The 13,831-nt window shown below is 45.5% G+C and overlaps 1 protein-coding gene across 2 annotated transcripts in view; it reads left to right on the top strand.

The window, feature by feature from the left end:
• The window catches only part of pds5a (PDS5 cohesin associated factor A), a 34,729-nt gene extending 21,895 nt beyond the window's left edge, over positions 1 to 12,834 (top strand). For both annotated transcript variants that reach the window (XM_012865500.3, XM_036136936.1), the window contains exons 14-33: positions 139 to 220; positions 326 to 374; positions 1,122 to 1,261; positions 1,526 to 1,641; positions 2,170 to 2,275; positions 2,429 to 2,589; positions 3,830 to 3,953; positions 4,049 to 4,207; positions 4,952 to 5,020; positions 6,030 to 6,166; positions 6,288 to 6,411; positions 6,508 to 6,712; positions 7,625 to 7,739; positions 7,829 to 7,961; positions 9,521 to 9,640; positions 9,797 to 9,859; positions 9,982 to 10,130; positions 10,201 to 10,276; positions 10,395 to 10,657; positions 12,390 to 12,834. In XM_012865500.3, coding sequence (XP_012720954.2) covers positions 139 to 220; positions 326 to 374; positions 1,122 to 1,261; positions 1,526 to 1,641; positions 2,170 to 2,275; positions 2,429 to 2,589; positions 3,830 to 3,953; positions 4,049 to 4,207; positions 4,952 to 5,020; positions 6,030 to 6,166; positions 6,288 to 6,411; positions 6,508 to 6,712; positions 7,625 to 7,739; positions 7,829 to 7,961; positions 9,521 to 9,640; positions 9,797 to 9,859; positions 9,982 to 10,130; positions 10,201 to 10,276; positions 10,395 to 10,657; positions 12,390 to 12,393 — 2,395 coding nt within the window. In that variant the 3' untranslated portion in view covers positions 12,394 to 12,834. The remainder of the gene's footprint in view (positions 1 to 138; positions 221 to 325; positions 375 to 1,121; positions 1,262 to 1,525; positions 1,642 to 2,169; positions 2,276 to 2,428; positions 2,590 to 3,829; positions 3,954 to 4,048; positions 4,208 to 4,951; positions 5,021 to 6,029; positions 6,167 to 6,287; positions 6,412 to 6,507; positions 6,713 to 7,624; positions 7,740 to 7,828; positions 7,962 to 9,520; positions 9,641 to 9,796; positions 9,860 to 9,981; positions 10,131 to 10,200; positions 10,277 to 10,394; positions 10,658 to 12,389) is intronic.
• The last annotated feature ends 997 nt before the right edge of the window (positions 12,835 to 13,831 follow it).

Raw genomic sequence — 13,831 nt, 5'->3', positions numbered from 1 at the left:
GGAGGAAACTATCAGACCTCCGTCCGAGCGCAACCTGAGAGTAACGCAGCGATGGGGCAGCAAGTGGACGTCATAAGAGGAAGGCATCGATTCCCTGCGGTCATTACTCTCTTTTCCTCTATTGATCTTTCCTTTCAGGGCCCTGAATGAGATGTGGAAGTGTCAGAACATGCTCAGAAGTCTGGTCAAAGAGCTGCTCGACCTTCACAAGCTGCCAGTGGTGGGTTGACGCCTTCGCTCGTGTTTTTTACGCGTCGCACACGGCGTGCGGCGGCAATGAAGGCCGGCGAGCGCCTAACGTGTTTTTGTTCTTCCCTCTGCCCAGTCTGAGGCCAACAGCAGCGCCATGCTCGGGAAGCTCATGAGCATCGCAAGTAAGTCGCAAGCGAACGCGGCGCCAACACTGTGCCTTACGCTAATTATTCAAATCGCTGTCGTTGCTTTTCACATCGCAGCTGCAGATTGTCAGTGTCCGTCGGATCAGAAAAAAAAAAATGTCTACTTTAAAGGTTGGACATGCAAAGCGCCCAACTAATAGATTTTTCCACCCGAGCTGAGGATCTCTGCAGCTCCTCACGAGTCGCCCCAGTCCTTACGGCTGCTTCTGTGACCGAAGCTTTTAAAAGGATTATAGGGGTGCTGAAATCTTTTGGGTTTTTTTTTTAGATAATAGATGGAATGGAGCGCTTTGAGATGTTTTATCAGCCTGCTTCTCGGCAACGTTCTTCGTGTTCCTGGGTCTTCAGGGTGCCGTTTGTTCCTCGGTGTTCTCCGGCAAACCTCGGAGGCCAGAAGCAGAGCAGCTGCCGGGATGCTAAGATTAAATTGCACACAACTGGCAATGAAAGGACCTGTGAAGCCATTTAGATGCAAGTGATTTCATTTAGGGGCATCCATAAAAAGGGGACCAAAAAAAAAAACTTTTTTAATATCATGTAATATTTTCCTTCCACTTTACGTCGGCGTATCGTCGTTTGTGGTTGTAATGGGACACGCTGAGGCTTATGGGTACTGTAGCGAGGCTCTGGACGTTATTATGTCCCGGTTGTTGTGCGCCTGAACGAGGTGCCATCCACAAAGCGCTGGGATTCTGATTATATTGTGATACGTGCCGTTTGCAGAGAACCTCCCAGACGCCGGGAAGGCCCAGGACTTCATGAAGAAATTCAACCAGGTCCTGAGTGAGGACGAGAAGCTCCGCGTCCAGCTGGAGATGCTCATCAGTCCGACGTGCTCCTGCAAGCAGGCGGAGATCTGTGTGGTGAGGGGACCCTCGTATTAACCTCCATGCCGCTTAACGCGACTCAGTCCTTTCTGTCAGCAGGTCTGCTGCTACTCACCTTTTTAAGGCCAACCTAGCAGTCAAAAGTCTGGCTTTTTTCATTGTGGTTGAACTCTGTTACTAATTAATATGTGAAAACCTTTCACGGTACAGCACAGAGCCTTACTTTCTAACTGGCTATGGAAGCTTGGAGGTGAGATGAAAAGCGTGACTGTTTCTGTCCGTGGCTTACGTTGTGTGCAGAGGGAGATCACTCGGAAGCTGACGTTCCCCAAACAGCCCACCAATCCTTTCCTAGAGATGGTCAAGTTCCTGCTGGAGCGGATCGCCCCAGTCCACATCGACTCCGAAGCCATCAGGTCAGAAACCTTCCTGAGAAGGGAATCTTTACTTTAGTCTGACTTGTGGCTGGTAAAAGTTTCACTTTTGAAATAGCAAAAAAAAAAAAAAAAATGGGTCATATTAGGATTTTAAATTATTAAATGAAGATTTTATATAATTAAAATCCATTAGTAAATGTGGGCATAAAACATTGAAATGTGTTTTATTTTCTTATTTTTTGAAGAGAAGACTAAAATAGATCGAGAGAAACAGTGAAGCTTGTGTTTATCTGTCCCTAAGTGCTTCATAATGCTATCTGTGTTTGCTATTGTGTAACATTGGCCCATTAACAGGGCTTTCTCATTTACTGGGCCGCCTAGTGGTGGTGTCCGGGAACTGCAGCTCCCAATTTGTGCTTTCTTTTTATTTTGTGGAAAAACACTTGGATCACACTTTGACCGATAAACACCATATTGTTTTAGTCTTACCCTGACCTCTGTGAAACTTTGAGTATATATTAACATAATTTGACATTTTTTTTAAATAATTTATTTATCTTGCTTCAGTGCTTTGGTAAAGCTACTAAATAAGTCCATTGAGGGGACAGCTGACGATGAGGAGGAAGGCGTCACCCCTGATACAGCCATCCGCTCTGGTCTAGAGCTGCTGAAGGTATAGCTGGAAATAAGAAATGTGTAGCACGCAGAACATTAACCTGCTAAAATTAACTTTAACACGTTCATGACTGCAAATAGGTACCAAAATGACTAAAGCACAGTGTAATTATTCTAAAAATGTTTAAAAATGCGTCCTTTATCCCCGTAGGTGCTGTCCTTCACACATCCCACAGCATTCCATTCGGCCGAGACCTACGAGTCTCTGCTCCAGTGTCTGAAGATGGAGGACGACAAAGTGGCCGAGGCGGCCATTCAGATTTTCCGTAACACCGGCCAGAAGATTGAGACGGAGCTACAGCAGATAAGATCGTAAGAGACGATAGGAGGCGCAAACTGATGCCGATGCATAGCGGGTCAACAGAAATATGGGGCTACCCCTCTTTTTTCTATCCCTTCTCTGAGGCCGTTTCTCAGTATGCGTTCTTGAGCGTTCTCGTGTTCTCGTGACACGCCATCAGCCTCAGCGATGTTCCTATTGCCAAGAACACCAGACCAAGAACAGACCAAATCCCCGGATGTTGTTCTCGCCCCGCCCTCTTTATCAAGCGTGCATCAGAGCAGACTTGTGCGTTCTTCAGACTGACCGCTTTCCCAGAATGCAGCGCCGCGTAATTGTTTTAGCTATTTTTTTTAGGCTTTTTTTAGACATTAAAAGTATTATTGTTTAAAAACAATTTCAAGAAAATATGGTGTAGTGTATGAATAGTTTTGTATGTTAATAAAGGGCTCATGAAGTTAAATTATAATTTATTTAACACAAAAATATTACCTGTCACATTCAACAATAAATAAATTCTTCATACAGTTAGTTCAGTTCATAATATCAGTAATGATTTATTATCATCTAAAGACTACTAATGACAGGAGGTGAAATGCAGACGAGCTGTGCGTGTGGTGATGTCACGAGTACACAGACATGTTCTGCGTGCTCCTGTTCTCCACTAGTCCGTACTTCCATTGTTCTTGCAGAGAACCGACTCGCGTTCTCGTGAATTGAGAATTTTCCCGGTGAAATTCTGTAGTTTATGTTTTGAAATGAACACAAAGCTCGTGGAGGTCTGGAGAAGTGGGTAATCTTCACATGGAGACTGTGGAGGAACCCCCGGCACGCTTGGTGTGTTTTCTGTAAGAACAGATACACGAGGGCTCGTGGTAGTCGTAGGATGTGAGAGTAATCTGGGCCACCGGCCGGCCCAAGGAGTTAAACTCACAGTCAAGGAGAAAGTAATTTCACAGGACGGGCTGGGTTTGGTGCTTTTGGATGCGCAAAAATAGTTTGAGATCATCCTCCATCGTTGTTTTGACAGCTTAGGGAGGATGCTCCCGTTTCTGTGTAGTCGTCAAAGCAGCCTGATGCCACTCTCGGGTCCCGTATCCCGGCCCGCTTTCCTGTTGGGAGCGAGTAGGACGGGAAGATCGGAGGTTTTGTGCTGCTCGTTAAGGACCTCTCTTCTAAAAAAAATAAAAAAAATACCAAAGACTAAAACTTTGGATTATCCTGTCAATGCTTTGGTCGTTTTTAGCGTCGGCTCTGCTCTGTCTCCCCCAGAACTCTGATTCCCATCCTGCATCAGAAAGCCAAGCGGGGCACGCCTCACCAGGCCAAGCAGGCCGTTCACTGTATTCACGCCATCTTCAACAACAAGGAAGTGCAACTGGCCCAGATCTTTGAGGTAGGGCAACGCTTCCTGACGACCGATGGCGACCTATGTCGTTTATTTCCTGTCCTCCCTACCCGCGGATTTTCTAACACGGTTTCCTCTTCCAGCCTTTGTCGCGTAGCCTCAACGCCGACGTTCCCGAGCAGCTCATCACTCCGCTGGTGTCCCTGGGACACATATCCATGCTGGCTCCAGACCAGTTCGCCTCACCAATGAAGTCCATCGTGGCTAATTTCATCGTCAAGGACTTGCTCATGAACGACAGGGTTGGTGCAGCGACCGTTTGTTCATTAGAGTGCAGGAGTTACACGTGGTTGTCAGGATGTCTCAGTTTCTAGCGTCAGGTCCGCTTACAGATGGGTGTGAAGGCAGATCTGGTGCTGCACCGCGTTGTTTAATCACTGGGTCTGATTAAATGCGTGGGTTTTGTCATTATTAAAAAAAAATGTTTTTCACATATGATGTGACATTTATCATGTACAGCTCAACTGAAGAAACAATTAACTAAAAAAGGAGCAAAAGCAAGATAAGGACCCAGTTGCATTAGTGTGCACAAGCCTAAATTAATGGCACCTTTTGATTCGGTCGGTCTTATTTGGTGGGAGTCTAACGGCACCCTCCTCTTGACCTGGCTATATATTACCCAGTGGGCCTTTCAAAGGTTCTCCAGATCGATCAGACTATGAAGAAAGTAACCTCAAATCATGATACTAGGACGTGTTTTTGTGCCAAACACAGAACCTTGGCCTGGAAAATTTCACGTTTGGTTTCATCAAACGATAACATCTTGATTCCTCTTGGTTTTAGCAGATTTAAGCCGGGTCTGGACCTCTTTTCTTAAAGAAGTCTGTCTTGCAGCCCTAGTCTTTAGTCCAGACATATGGACAATTCAGGAGACTGTCCAGAGTAGCACAAGCACCAGAACCTGACATCTTAGCCAGGCTGGGTGAACGTTTTAGAAAGATAAAGAAAACATCAGCCGGGATTTGTAAGCGTCTTTGTGTGTTCAGTCGGTAGGGAACAAGAACGGGAAGCTGTGGTCCGCCGATGAGGAGGTCTCGCCTGAGGTTTTAGCAAAGGTAAGAGGCGCAAACACTGGCGTGTGTGTCCTGTGCTGCATATTCATTTTGCTACTAGTAACAACAGGTCAGAATCCATTTAAGTTTATCTTTGAAATAAGACGAGAAGTAGGGCTGGACGATATAGAAAAAAATGCAAATCGATAAAATAGAAATCATATTGAATGATATTGATAATTATCAACATATTCAAAACATATATGTTAAGTGCAACCACTTAATGCTGTTGCTTAGCGACCTGTTTTTAGATCTAGACACACAAACACTTTATTCAACCAACCAAGTCTCTGGGGGGGGGGGGGGGGGGGGGGGAAGAACGCATGCTCTGTGAACTCTTTGAAGGGGGCGGGGCTTGGTGACGGGGTGTTCCAGGGTCTGCGTTGTGATTGGTTGGGAAGATGTTATAATAACCTACATGATAGGCTAGAATGTAAAAGGAAGGAAAACTGTTCTTCTATTTAACTTTTTGTTGACCCTTTTTGTTCTATCATCGATATACGACTATCAATCGATATATATTATTATTGAATTATCGTCCAGCCCTAACGAGAAGAGAAGTTGGAAAGTTTCTGCTCAGGGAGTGAGCGTGCAGTCGGCTGCTGTGAGACATGCTGCTTTGCAGCTTTTAAAGCAGCGTTATGTTGGTCAAAATGATGACTGGTTCAACTCCAGTTTATACGCCACGGCTGTCTCTAGTCTCAGCACCTAGAACGTTTCTTTAAGCGGAACAAAAAGTATAAGAACCTTTTCCATACAGCTGACCGGCAGTGAACAGCAACGGGTGGGGATGGGGCAGCGCTACGTTACTCCAAGCTTCAAACAGTTCCGGTCACTCCACTTTATGTTGCACGTCATTACAAAGGAAACAGTGGGAGAATTTTTTTTTTAGCAGTGTTAAAACATAAATTTACGTTGTTGTTTTTAACGTTGCTGTACCTGATTTAAAAAAAAAAAAAAAAAAAAAAAAAAAAGCAGGAAGCAACAAACTGTGTTCTCCCTGTTGCTGCAGGTCCAGGCCATCAAGCTGCTGGTACGCTGGTTACTAGGAATGAAGAACAACCAGTCGAAATCGGCCAACTCCACCCTACGCCTGCTGTCAGCCATGCTGGTCAGCGAGGGCGACCTGACGGAGCAGAAGAAGATCAGGTACCGCTCAGCTATCGACTCAGGGCCTCTGTGAAACACCAAGCCTTTAGGGAAACCGTTAAATTTCAGGCGAACAGGTCCGAGCTAAGCCGATAAACGAACCGATCTTCCTTCCCTGCAGTAAGTCGGACATGTCTCGTTTGAGGCTGGCTGCCGGCTCCGCCATCATGAAGCTGGCCCAGGAGCCGTGTTACCACGAAATCATCACGCCTGAGCAGTTCCAGCTCTGCGGCCTCGTCATCAACGTCAGTCCCACCCGCTTCCTTTTTCTTTCATTCGCTGTCCGAGTCAACGGGGAGAGTAAGAATCTAACGGTGTGAAGGTGCGGCTTGTTCCCCCAGGACGAGTGCTACCAGGTCCGTCAGATCTTTGCGCAGAAGTTGCACTTAGCTCTCGTCAAACTGCTGCTGCCCCTGGAGTACCTGGCCGTGTTCGCTCTGTGCGCCAAGGACCCGGTGAAGGAGCGCCGCGCCCACGCCCGACAGTGCCTGCTTAAAAACATCTCCGTCCGCAGGGAGTACATCAAACAGAACCCCCTGGCTCAGGGTGAGTCTTCACACTTAACCCCGTTTTCCTGCAGAGACGAGGCGGCTGAAGATCAAGGAATAAAATCCTTTGGAAATGAAAGCTGTAACTGGGGAAGTTTAAACAGGGTTCCTGCGGATCCTTAAAAAGTCTTAAAAGGCATTGAATTCTGTAATATAAAACTAAGGCCTTAATTGGCATTAAAATGTCTTAAATCAGTCTTTCTTAGGTCTTAAAATTGTTACCAGGTCATAAATAGGATTTTATTTTTGTAATCCTTACCAAACAGTCAAATAATTGATACAATTATATATTTTTTTAAATTTACCGAACGGCTCAATGTAACCATTATTGGTTCCGTCCCGATAGCGGAACCAATAAAAACTGTTGCGGCCGGACCATAGCTGCGAAAAAGAGTTGGCACTGGTTATGGTGTGGTTTTTAAAAGTGATTTATAGTTTATTTTAGTAGGGAACAATACAAAGTTTGTGAATTCAGTTCAGTAGTTGTTAAAAATATATCTGTAATTTGTGTGTTTTTTAGCTTTCTTCCTATATGGAATGTTTTTTAAAATCTTTAACATGTCTACTGGGCCACAAAGTAATGGTTTATGTTAAAATAAATATTTGGGTGAAGTTGTCGCATCCAGGTTTATCTTGTTTATCGTGAAGTTGGTCTTAACTTTTTATTTCAAGTGGCATTAAAAAGTCTTAAAAAGTCTTCAATTTAACTTGCCTTATGCTGTAGGAACCCTGTTAAACGACGGAGAATTGAGAGGAGCTACTCTAACTAGCAGTTTTTTATTGATGCATCATTTTTAATTTCCTTATTTTATGCTCCCGCGTCTGGAAATCACACCCAAGCTTCCTAATAACCCCTCAGCGACAAACATTTTCGCTCTGATTGAAACGCTTCTTTGTCTTTCCCCGTCAGAAAAACTGGTCTCTCTTCTTCCTGAGTACGTGGTTCCGTTTATGATCCACTTACTGGCCCACGACCCCGATTTCACGAAACCACACGAGTACGAGCAGCTCAAAGACATCAAAGAGTGAGGCTGCTTTACTACCGAGCGCATCTTGAGGCAGCAGGTGAAGCCAACCCCAGACCTTCCTCACCCTTTTTTCGTCCTCCCGTCAGGTGCCTGTGGTTCATGTTGGAGGTCCTGATGACCAAGAACGAGAACAACAGTCACGCCTTTCTCAGGAAGATGGTGGAGAACATCAAACAGACAAAGGATGCTCAGTGTCCTGAAGACGCAAAGGCCAACGAGGTAGGCGGCCTCCAGGGCAACACGCAGCGCTATGCCGAGGCAGTCACACCCCGTCGACTTAAACAGACGCAAACTCGTATTGATTTGTAGAGCCGCTTACGTGAAAGACCAACACAAGGTGGCGTAACGCAAACCTGGAAGGTTGTGGCACGGATTTCCGTTCGAGCAGAGGCGATACGCTGCTGGCCCTGCATTTGGGCGGAGAGTGGCTGCAAACAGCTTCACTGCCCCAGATTCTCAATTGGATTTAGATCTGGACTTTGACTAGGCCGTTCTAACAAGTGAGTTCACTTTGGTCCAAATCCTGCAACCTTTATAGTCTAAAGCATGGGTCTTCAACGTTTTCCAGGCCAAGGACCCCCAAACTTGTGGCGAGATGGGGCGGGGACCCCCTAATTATATATATTGTATAAAATTGTGTTATATCAAACTGGTCCTATAGTGCCATGTGTAAATGTACCTTGTTATTGTGCATTCAATACTAAGATACTCAAATAATACACAGGTTCATATATTCATGTTTTTATTTTTATTTTAATTAGTGGGAAAAAATTGCAGGGGGGCGGGGGGTAAAAAAATGTCTAATCAACCAAAACTTCGCGACCCCCATGCAGTACCTCCGCGGACCCCCTAGGGGTCGCGGACCCCCTGTTGAAGACCCCTGGTCTAAAGAGTCATTTTGCCTACAGTCCACTTGAATTAAACTCGTTTAGAGCCGCAAATGTTGCCTGGCCTTTTGAAAAAAGACAAGTTATAATTTTTGATAAAGATCTACTGTAGGAAATAGGTTATTGTTAAAGAAACGCCCTTTTAGGTCTATTTTGATGTTTTTTTTAAAAAAAAAGGATGGATGGGATGTTATTTGTGGATAATGATGGTAAACAAAATCATAGGATGAAAAAACAATGATTAAAAATTAAATATTACTGGCACTTTTAGCATCAGTCTGTTTTGAAAATTAAAAGCAATTATTCCAAGAAAAAAACTGCTAAAACCTGCATTTCTAATCATTATTACATTTAAATACCATAATAAAGATATAATTTATAGCCAAAGTTATTAAGAGCCGCTGTGGAAGGTCCAAAGAGCCACAGGTTGCAGACGCCTGGTGTAGGCTGACCGGTACGTCTCAGTTCCAGTTTCATCCATATGAAGTTATAAAGGGAGATGAATGTTAATGCATGCAACACTTTTTGGATATCCATCCATCCATTTTCCAACACGTCTATCCCTTGTGGGGTCACTAGGGGTGCTGGTGCGTATCTCCAGCTGTCAGTGGGCGAGAGGCGAGGTTCACCTGGACAGGTCACCAGTCTGTCGCAGACTCTTTGGATATTTATTTGTAAAAAAAGAAAAAAAAGAAAAAGATATTGACGTATGCATTATCTTCCTTCCACCTCATAATTATGAATCACCCTGTGTTGGTCTCTCACCTAAACTCCCGACGAGATGCATTGAGGTTTGTGGTTTCCTGACGGGGTGTATAGACAGCAGCAAAGCCAGCAGGGACGTTGTGTATTTAAAGGGACTCAGCTGTCCTTGTGACCTTCTGGCTGCAGAAACTCTACATCGTCTGTGACGTGGCTCTCTTCGTCATCGCCAACAAGAGCACCGCGTGTCACCTGGACTGCCAGAAGGAGCCCGTCCTGCCCTCCAAGTTCTTCCTCGTCCAGGACAAGGCAAGACGCACGCTCTCACACTTTGAGCTATTTGAAATACTAAAACAAAATGTTCGCGTGGAAAAATCTCTTTTGTCGGGAAGAGAGAGCGGCCGTCGGAGTTTCTGGGGGTACTGTTAACGTGACCCGTTGTGCTTTTTTTCCCCCTAAAACTAGGAGTTTAAAAACGACAAGGAGTACCTGACAGGGGAGATGAGGCAAATGCTGCTAACTGGAAAGGTAAGCGCCTCCGTCTGGCCACGCCTTTAATTTGATGAGCCCGCGTCCGCCGCTGAAAATAACCACAAACGGTTGAAGCCTGAGCCGGTCGGCCATGTTGAATTACATTTTTTTTATTTTAGCCCAAACCAGCTCCGGTGCTGGCGACCGTCAACAAAACCCTGACGGTACCAGGAAGGAGGATCATCCAAAAGAGCGCCACGCCCCCGGACACAACCAGCAACACCAGCACCAACTCGTCTCCGCTGGTCACGGCCAACAACAAAAACAGGTGAGCTCTCCCGCGTTGTGAAGCGAGGCCCCGTCTGCTGGCTTTTAACGCTTCCCTAACCCAACCACAGCACCACGGACACGTCAGAGAGCCGGGCGCAGGAGAACAACGAGAACCCGGTCATCAATAAAGACGAGATGAAGAAGGTACGCCTCGCTCCTGGATCCTCCTGGATCCTCCTGGATCCTCCTGGATCCTCCCGTCTCTCTGCTCCCAGCGCCGTTGTCTTTTACGCGCAGCTCTGCTCTCCGTCTTTTCCCCCAGGAGGAGCCCAGTGAGAAACTGACGCCCGAGGCGGGGATAGAAGCGTCGCCCGTGAGACGGCGCGGCCGTCCCACCAAAGCGGCCGCAGCGGCAGCGGCGGCGGCGCTGAAGGAGACGGGAGCGCTACCGGCGGGAGGCGGCACGGGCAGAGGCAGGAAGAGGGCGAGCGACGTTCCCACGGACTCCATCAACGTCAAAATGTCCAAACAGCAGCAGCAGCAGCAGAGCGACGAGGGGACAAAGAGACAGATCGACCTGCAGAGGTAAGGGTGCAGCTCACCTTCTCACCCTGGGACTAAAGGGAAAGGCACACAGGTGACGTCACGCACGCCCCGCTTATTGTCTGGAGCATCTATTGGAGTATCTATTGTCTGGAGCTCTTCTGTACCTCCTCTGTGGTTGTGTTTTCTGATGGAAAAATAGTTCAAAATGGGTTTGGACTACCTCCACAGATATGACCGCTATAAGTCAGTGGAGTCTCAGGATCTTCCCTCTTCTTCTCTGGCAAAGCAGCAGCTGCTGTGATCTTTGTTCACCTCCAGGCTGTCAGGCAACAGTTTGTGGATGTGAAGCGCTGATTAAGCTCTTTGGTCGCGGAGCACAGCTGGAGTTGTTGTTGTTGAGCGCCCCATTCTGTCCCAGATGTTTGTAGACACAGCCTGCAGACCTAGAGGCTGAATTCATGCACCTGTGAGCAGGGAAGGCATGGAAACACCTGATTTTGATTGTAAAAGAAAAAAAAAGAAATAGACAACCCATTTGTACTGGGATAAAGTACCAGCTGAGAAATCTACAAGTGACTAAATAATTACATGGACTAAATGCTCAGCTCATGTTTTGAAGTTTAAAATATTTACATAGTGAAAGTTTTACTGTATTATAGAAGTATGCCACCTGCTGGCATAAATGGTTTACTGCATTTGGCAAAAATCCACCCAGAATCTCTTGTTGGCACACCGGCGCTCCCAAAGTGTTAAGTTTGTCAACCAGCGCTCCCCGTGTTTGTTGGCTTTAACGATTTTATTAAAAATGGAGAAAGTTGACGGAAAAGCTGGAAGAATGCAAGATGATCCCAAACCATCCGCCGAGGTTACAGGCCTGCACGTCTCTGTTTGGGTCGCCGGTGTGTGAAGCTACTTTCAGCTTTATTCAGGGAGCGAAGGAGATGTCGTCAGATCGTTTGCTGCCGTCTTTTTTTTTTTTTTTTTTTTTTTTTTTGCACTGCAACTACTAAAATAAACAGATAGATGAGCTTAGCTTTTGGTGCAAAGCTTAACAAGTAGTTTTCCATTTGTTACAGCTGTGTGAACGTTAATTCATTTAGATTTCTAATGACATTTAGAAATTATGTTATGTTCCAAAAAATAATTGTAATGTCGTTCAAAAAACAACAACTATTATTTATTTATTTATTTTTACTACAAACCATCTTTCAAACGACGGTAGTGTTTCGGCTGCACGTGCTCACGGTCGGAAACAGCTCATCTGTTAGCTTTCTAGAGCTCAGGCCGTCAAACTCCAGTCCTACAACATGCGCACGTCTCTAAAAGCTGGCAGGGTGGCAAGAAGAACGGCAGAAGAAGTCACGTTCCTACTTGAAGAAGCCATTTTTCAATGGGGCGGTGCTCGGACCCAACTGAGCTGCCGCACACTTGTTAAAGGGCTTGCGTAGCACACGACGGCACGCTGGGGAGCTAACGCAATCCTTTTGAGTGAGCCGTGCTGGAGCAGAGGCTCGTCTGAAATACGGCTGTAGACGACACGGCAAAGACGTGGAACAAGGTGCTCTGGTCAAGTGAGATCAACGCGGAAACTTTTTGACCTGCACACAAAGTGCACGCCGCACTTTTCAGATCTTTTGTCGTTAAACCATCTCGTTGCTCCACTTCAACTTCATGCACTCGGTGTCAGGGGAACAAGCCAGCATGGTCGACTTGATATGGAGGACTCTATGTTCTGATGCTGTTTGTTTTTGTTTGTTTTGTTTTTCTCCAGGTAAGGAGGCGACCGTGCGTAGATGACCTCCAGACCGCGGAGAACAGGCCTGAATCTTCTCCACGCAGTCTCAACTCTACCCTCCAGCCCCCCCGTTGACTCTTAAAGCTTTCTCGGAGATATTTTGGACCTTCTCGACATAAACAGAATATACAAGCACGCACGCGCACACATACACACCGTCATAATAGGAGGTTTAAACCACCCTGTAGTCATCGATTGGAGCTCTCTGTATGTAGGTCTTAACTCAGAAACATATTTTTTTCCTTTGTGTTTGTTGCTCTTTGCTTCTTTTTTGGAGCCATTTTTAAGAAGAAAAAAAAACAAAACAATAAAAACAAAAAAAAAAAAAAACAAGGGATGGACATTTTACAAACATTTTAATCTGGTATTGATTTCTTGCTTATTAAATTCCCTGGGGGAAAAAAAAAACAAGCACCTCCATCTTCTGCTGTTTTGAGTCTTGATGTCTTCCTCCTGTGTGTCTGGGCTGCAGGCTTCCTTTTCAACCAGCTGAGTTTGTAAATACACGCCGAAAGGACAAACTTTGTAAATGTGAGTCACTTTGGAGCAAATCGAGGTAAACGTTGAACGCTTTAGACGGGTTTTCTGAACGGCTCTGAAGGGGCAGGGGAACGCGCTGCGGTTGCTTTTTAACCGTCTTCCTGTGGGCCGAGGTCCGTTTCCTGCCACACTTTACTCCATCAGGGAGTTAGGCCTTTTTTTTCCTTCTTCTTTTTATAAAAACCTTTGTTCTTGAAAGAACAATTCAATTTTAGACTCCTACATTTTTGTTTAGTGCTTTTCCAACTATACATCTTATTTTTTTTAACTCTTCCATTGGGGCGAGTCCTGCTTTTATCCAGTGGAAACCTTTTATGTTCTTCTGAATGTCGCCAATACGTTTCATCATATTTAACTTAAAAAGAGAAATGCTGTTCAGATATATGGGTGCAGTAGATGTGTCGTGGATCCGTTTTTATCCAGGTGCGATTTCAGAAAAAGGCAAACTTTTTTTTTTCCTCCCACTTTTTTTTTATTCAAAGAAAACATGACACCGTCACAATAAATAATAACCATGCTTTTTTTTTATACTGCTGATGCTCGCTTCCAATAAAAAAAAAAAAAAATTAAAACAAGTCTCTATTTAAATGGAGAAAGTGAGATGCAACAGCCCCCTCTTTTTCTTTTAAGCTTGGTCGTCGTGCAACATTGTCCACCGTGAGAGCAGCAGGAAGACGAGGCGGCCTCCTCTCTCTGCCCCTTGCTTCCAAAATGGAGACCCGGCAGACTGCGGCGCTTCGCTGATTACATCATGACTCCTAATTGATAGCCACGCCCAGCGTCTGACTTTACCTGCCTCTGAGCTCGCCCCGCTGCTGGTGACGGTATAGCTTGAATTTTTATTACGCTGCTCCTCTTGAGGTCAAATGACAGGATTT

Source organism: Fundulus heteroclitus, chromosome 5 (assembly GCF_011125445.2).
Source record: "Fundulus heteroclitus isolate FHET01 chromosome 5, MU-UCD_Fhet_4.1, whole genome shotgun sequence".
In the NCBI taxonomy this organism is placed as follows: domain Eukaryota; kingdom Metazoa; phylum Chordata; class Actinopteri; order Cyprinodontiformes; family Fundulidae; genus Fundulus; species Fundulus heteroclitus.
Note: the sequence above shows the minus strand (reverse complement) of the source record. Positions and strands in the feature narration are given on the sequence as shown.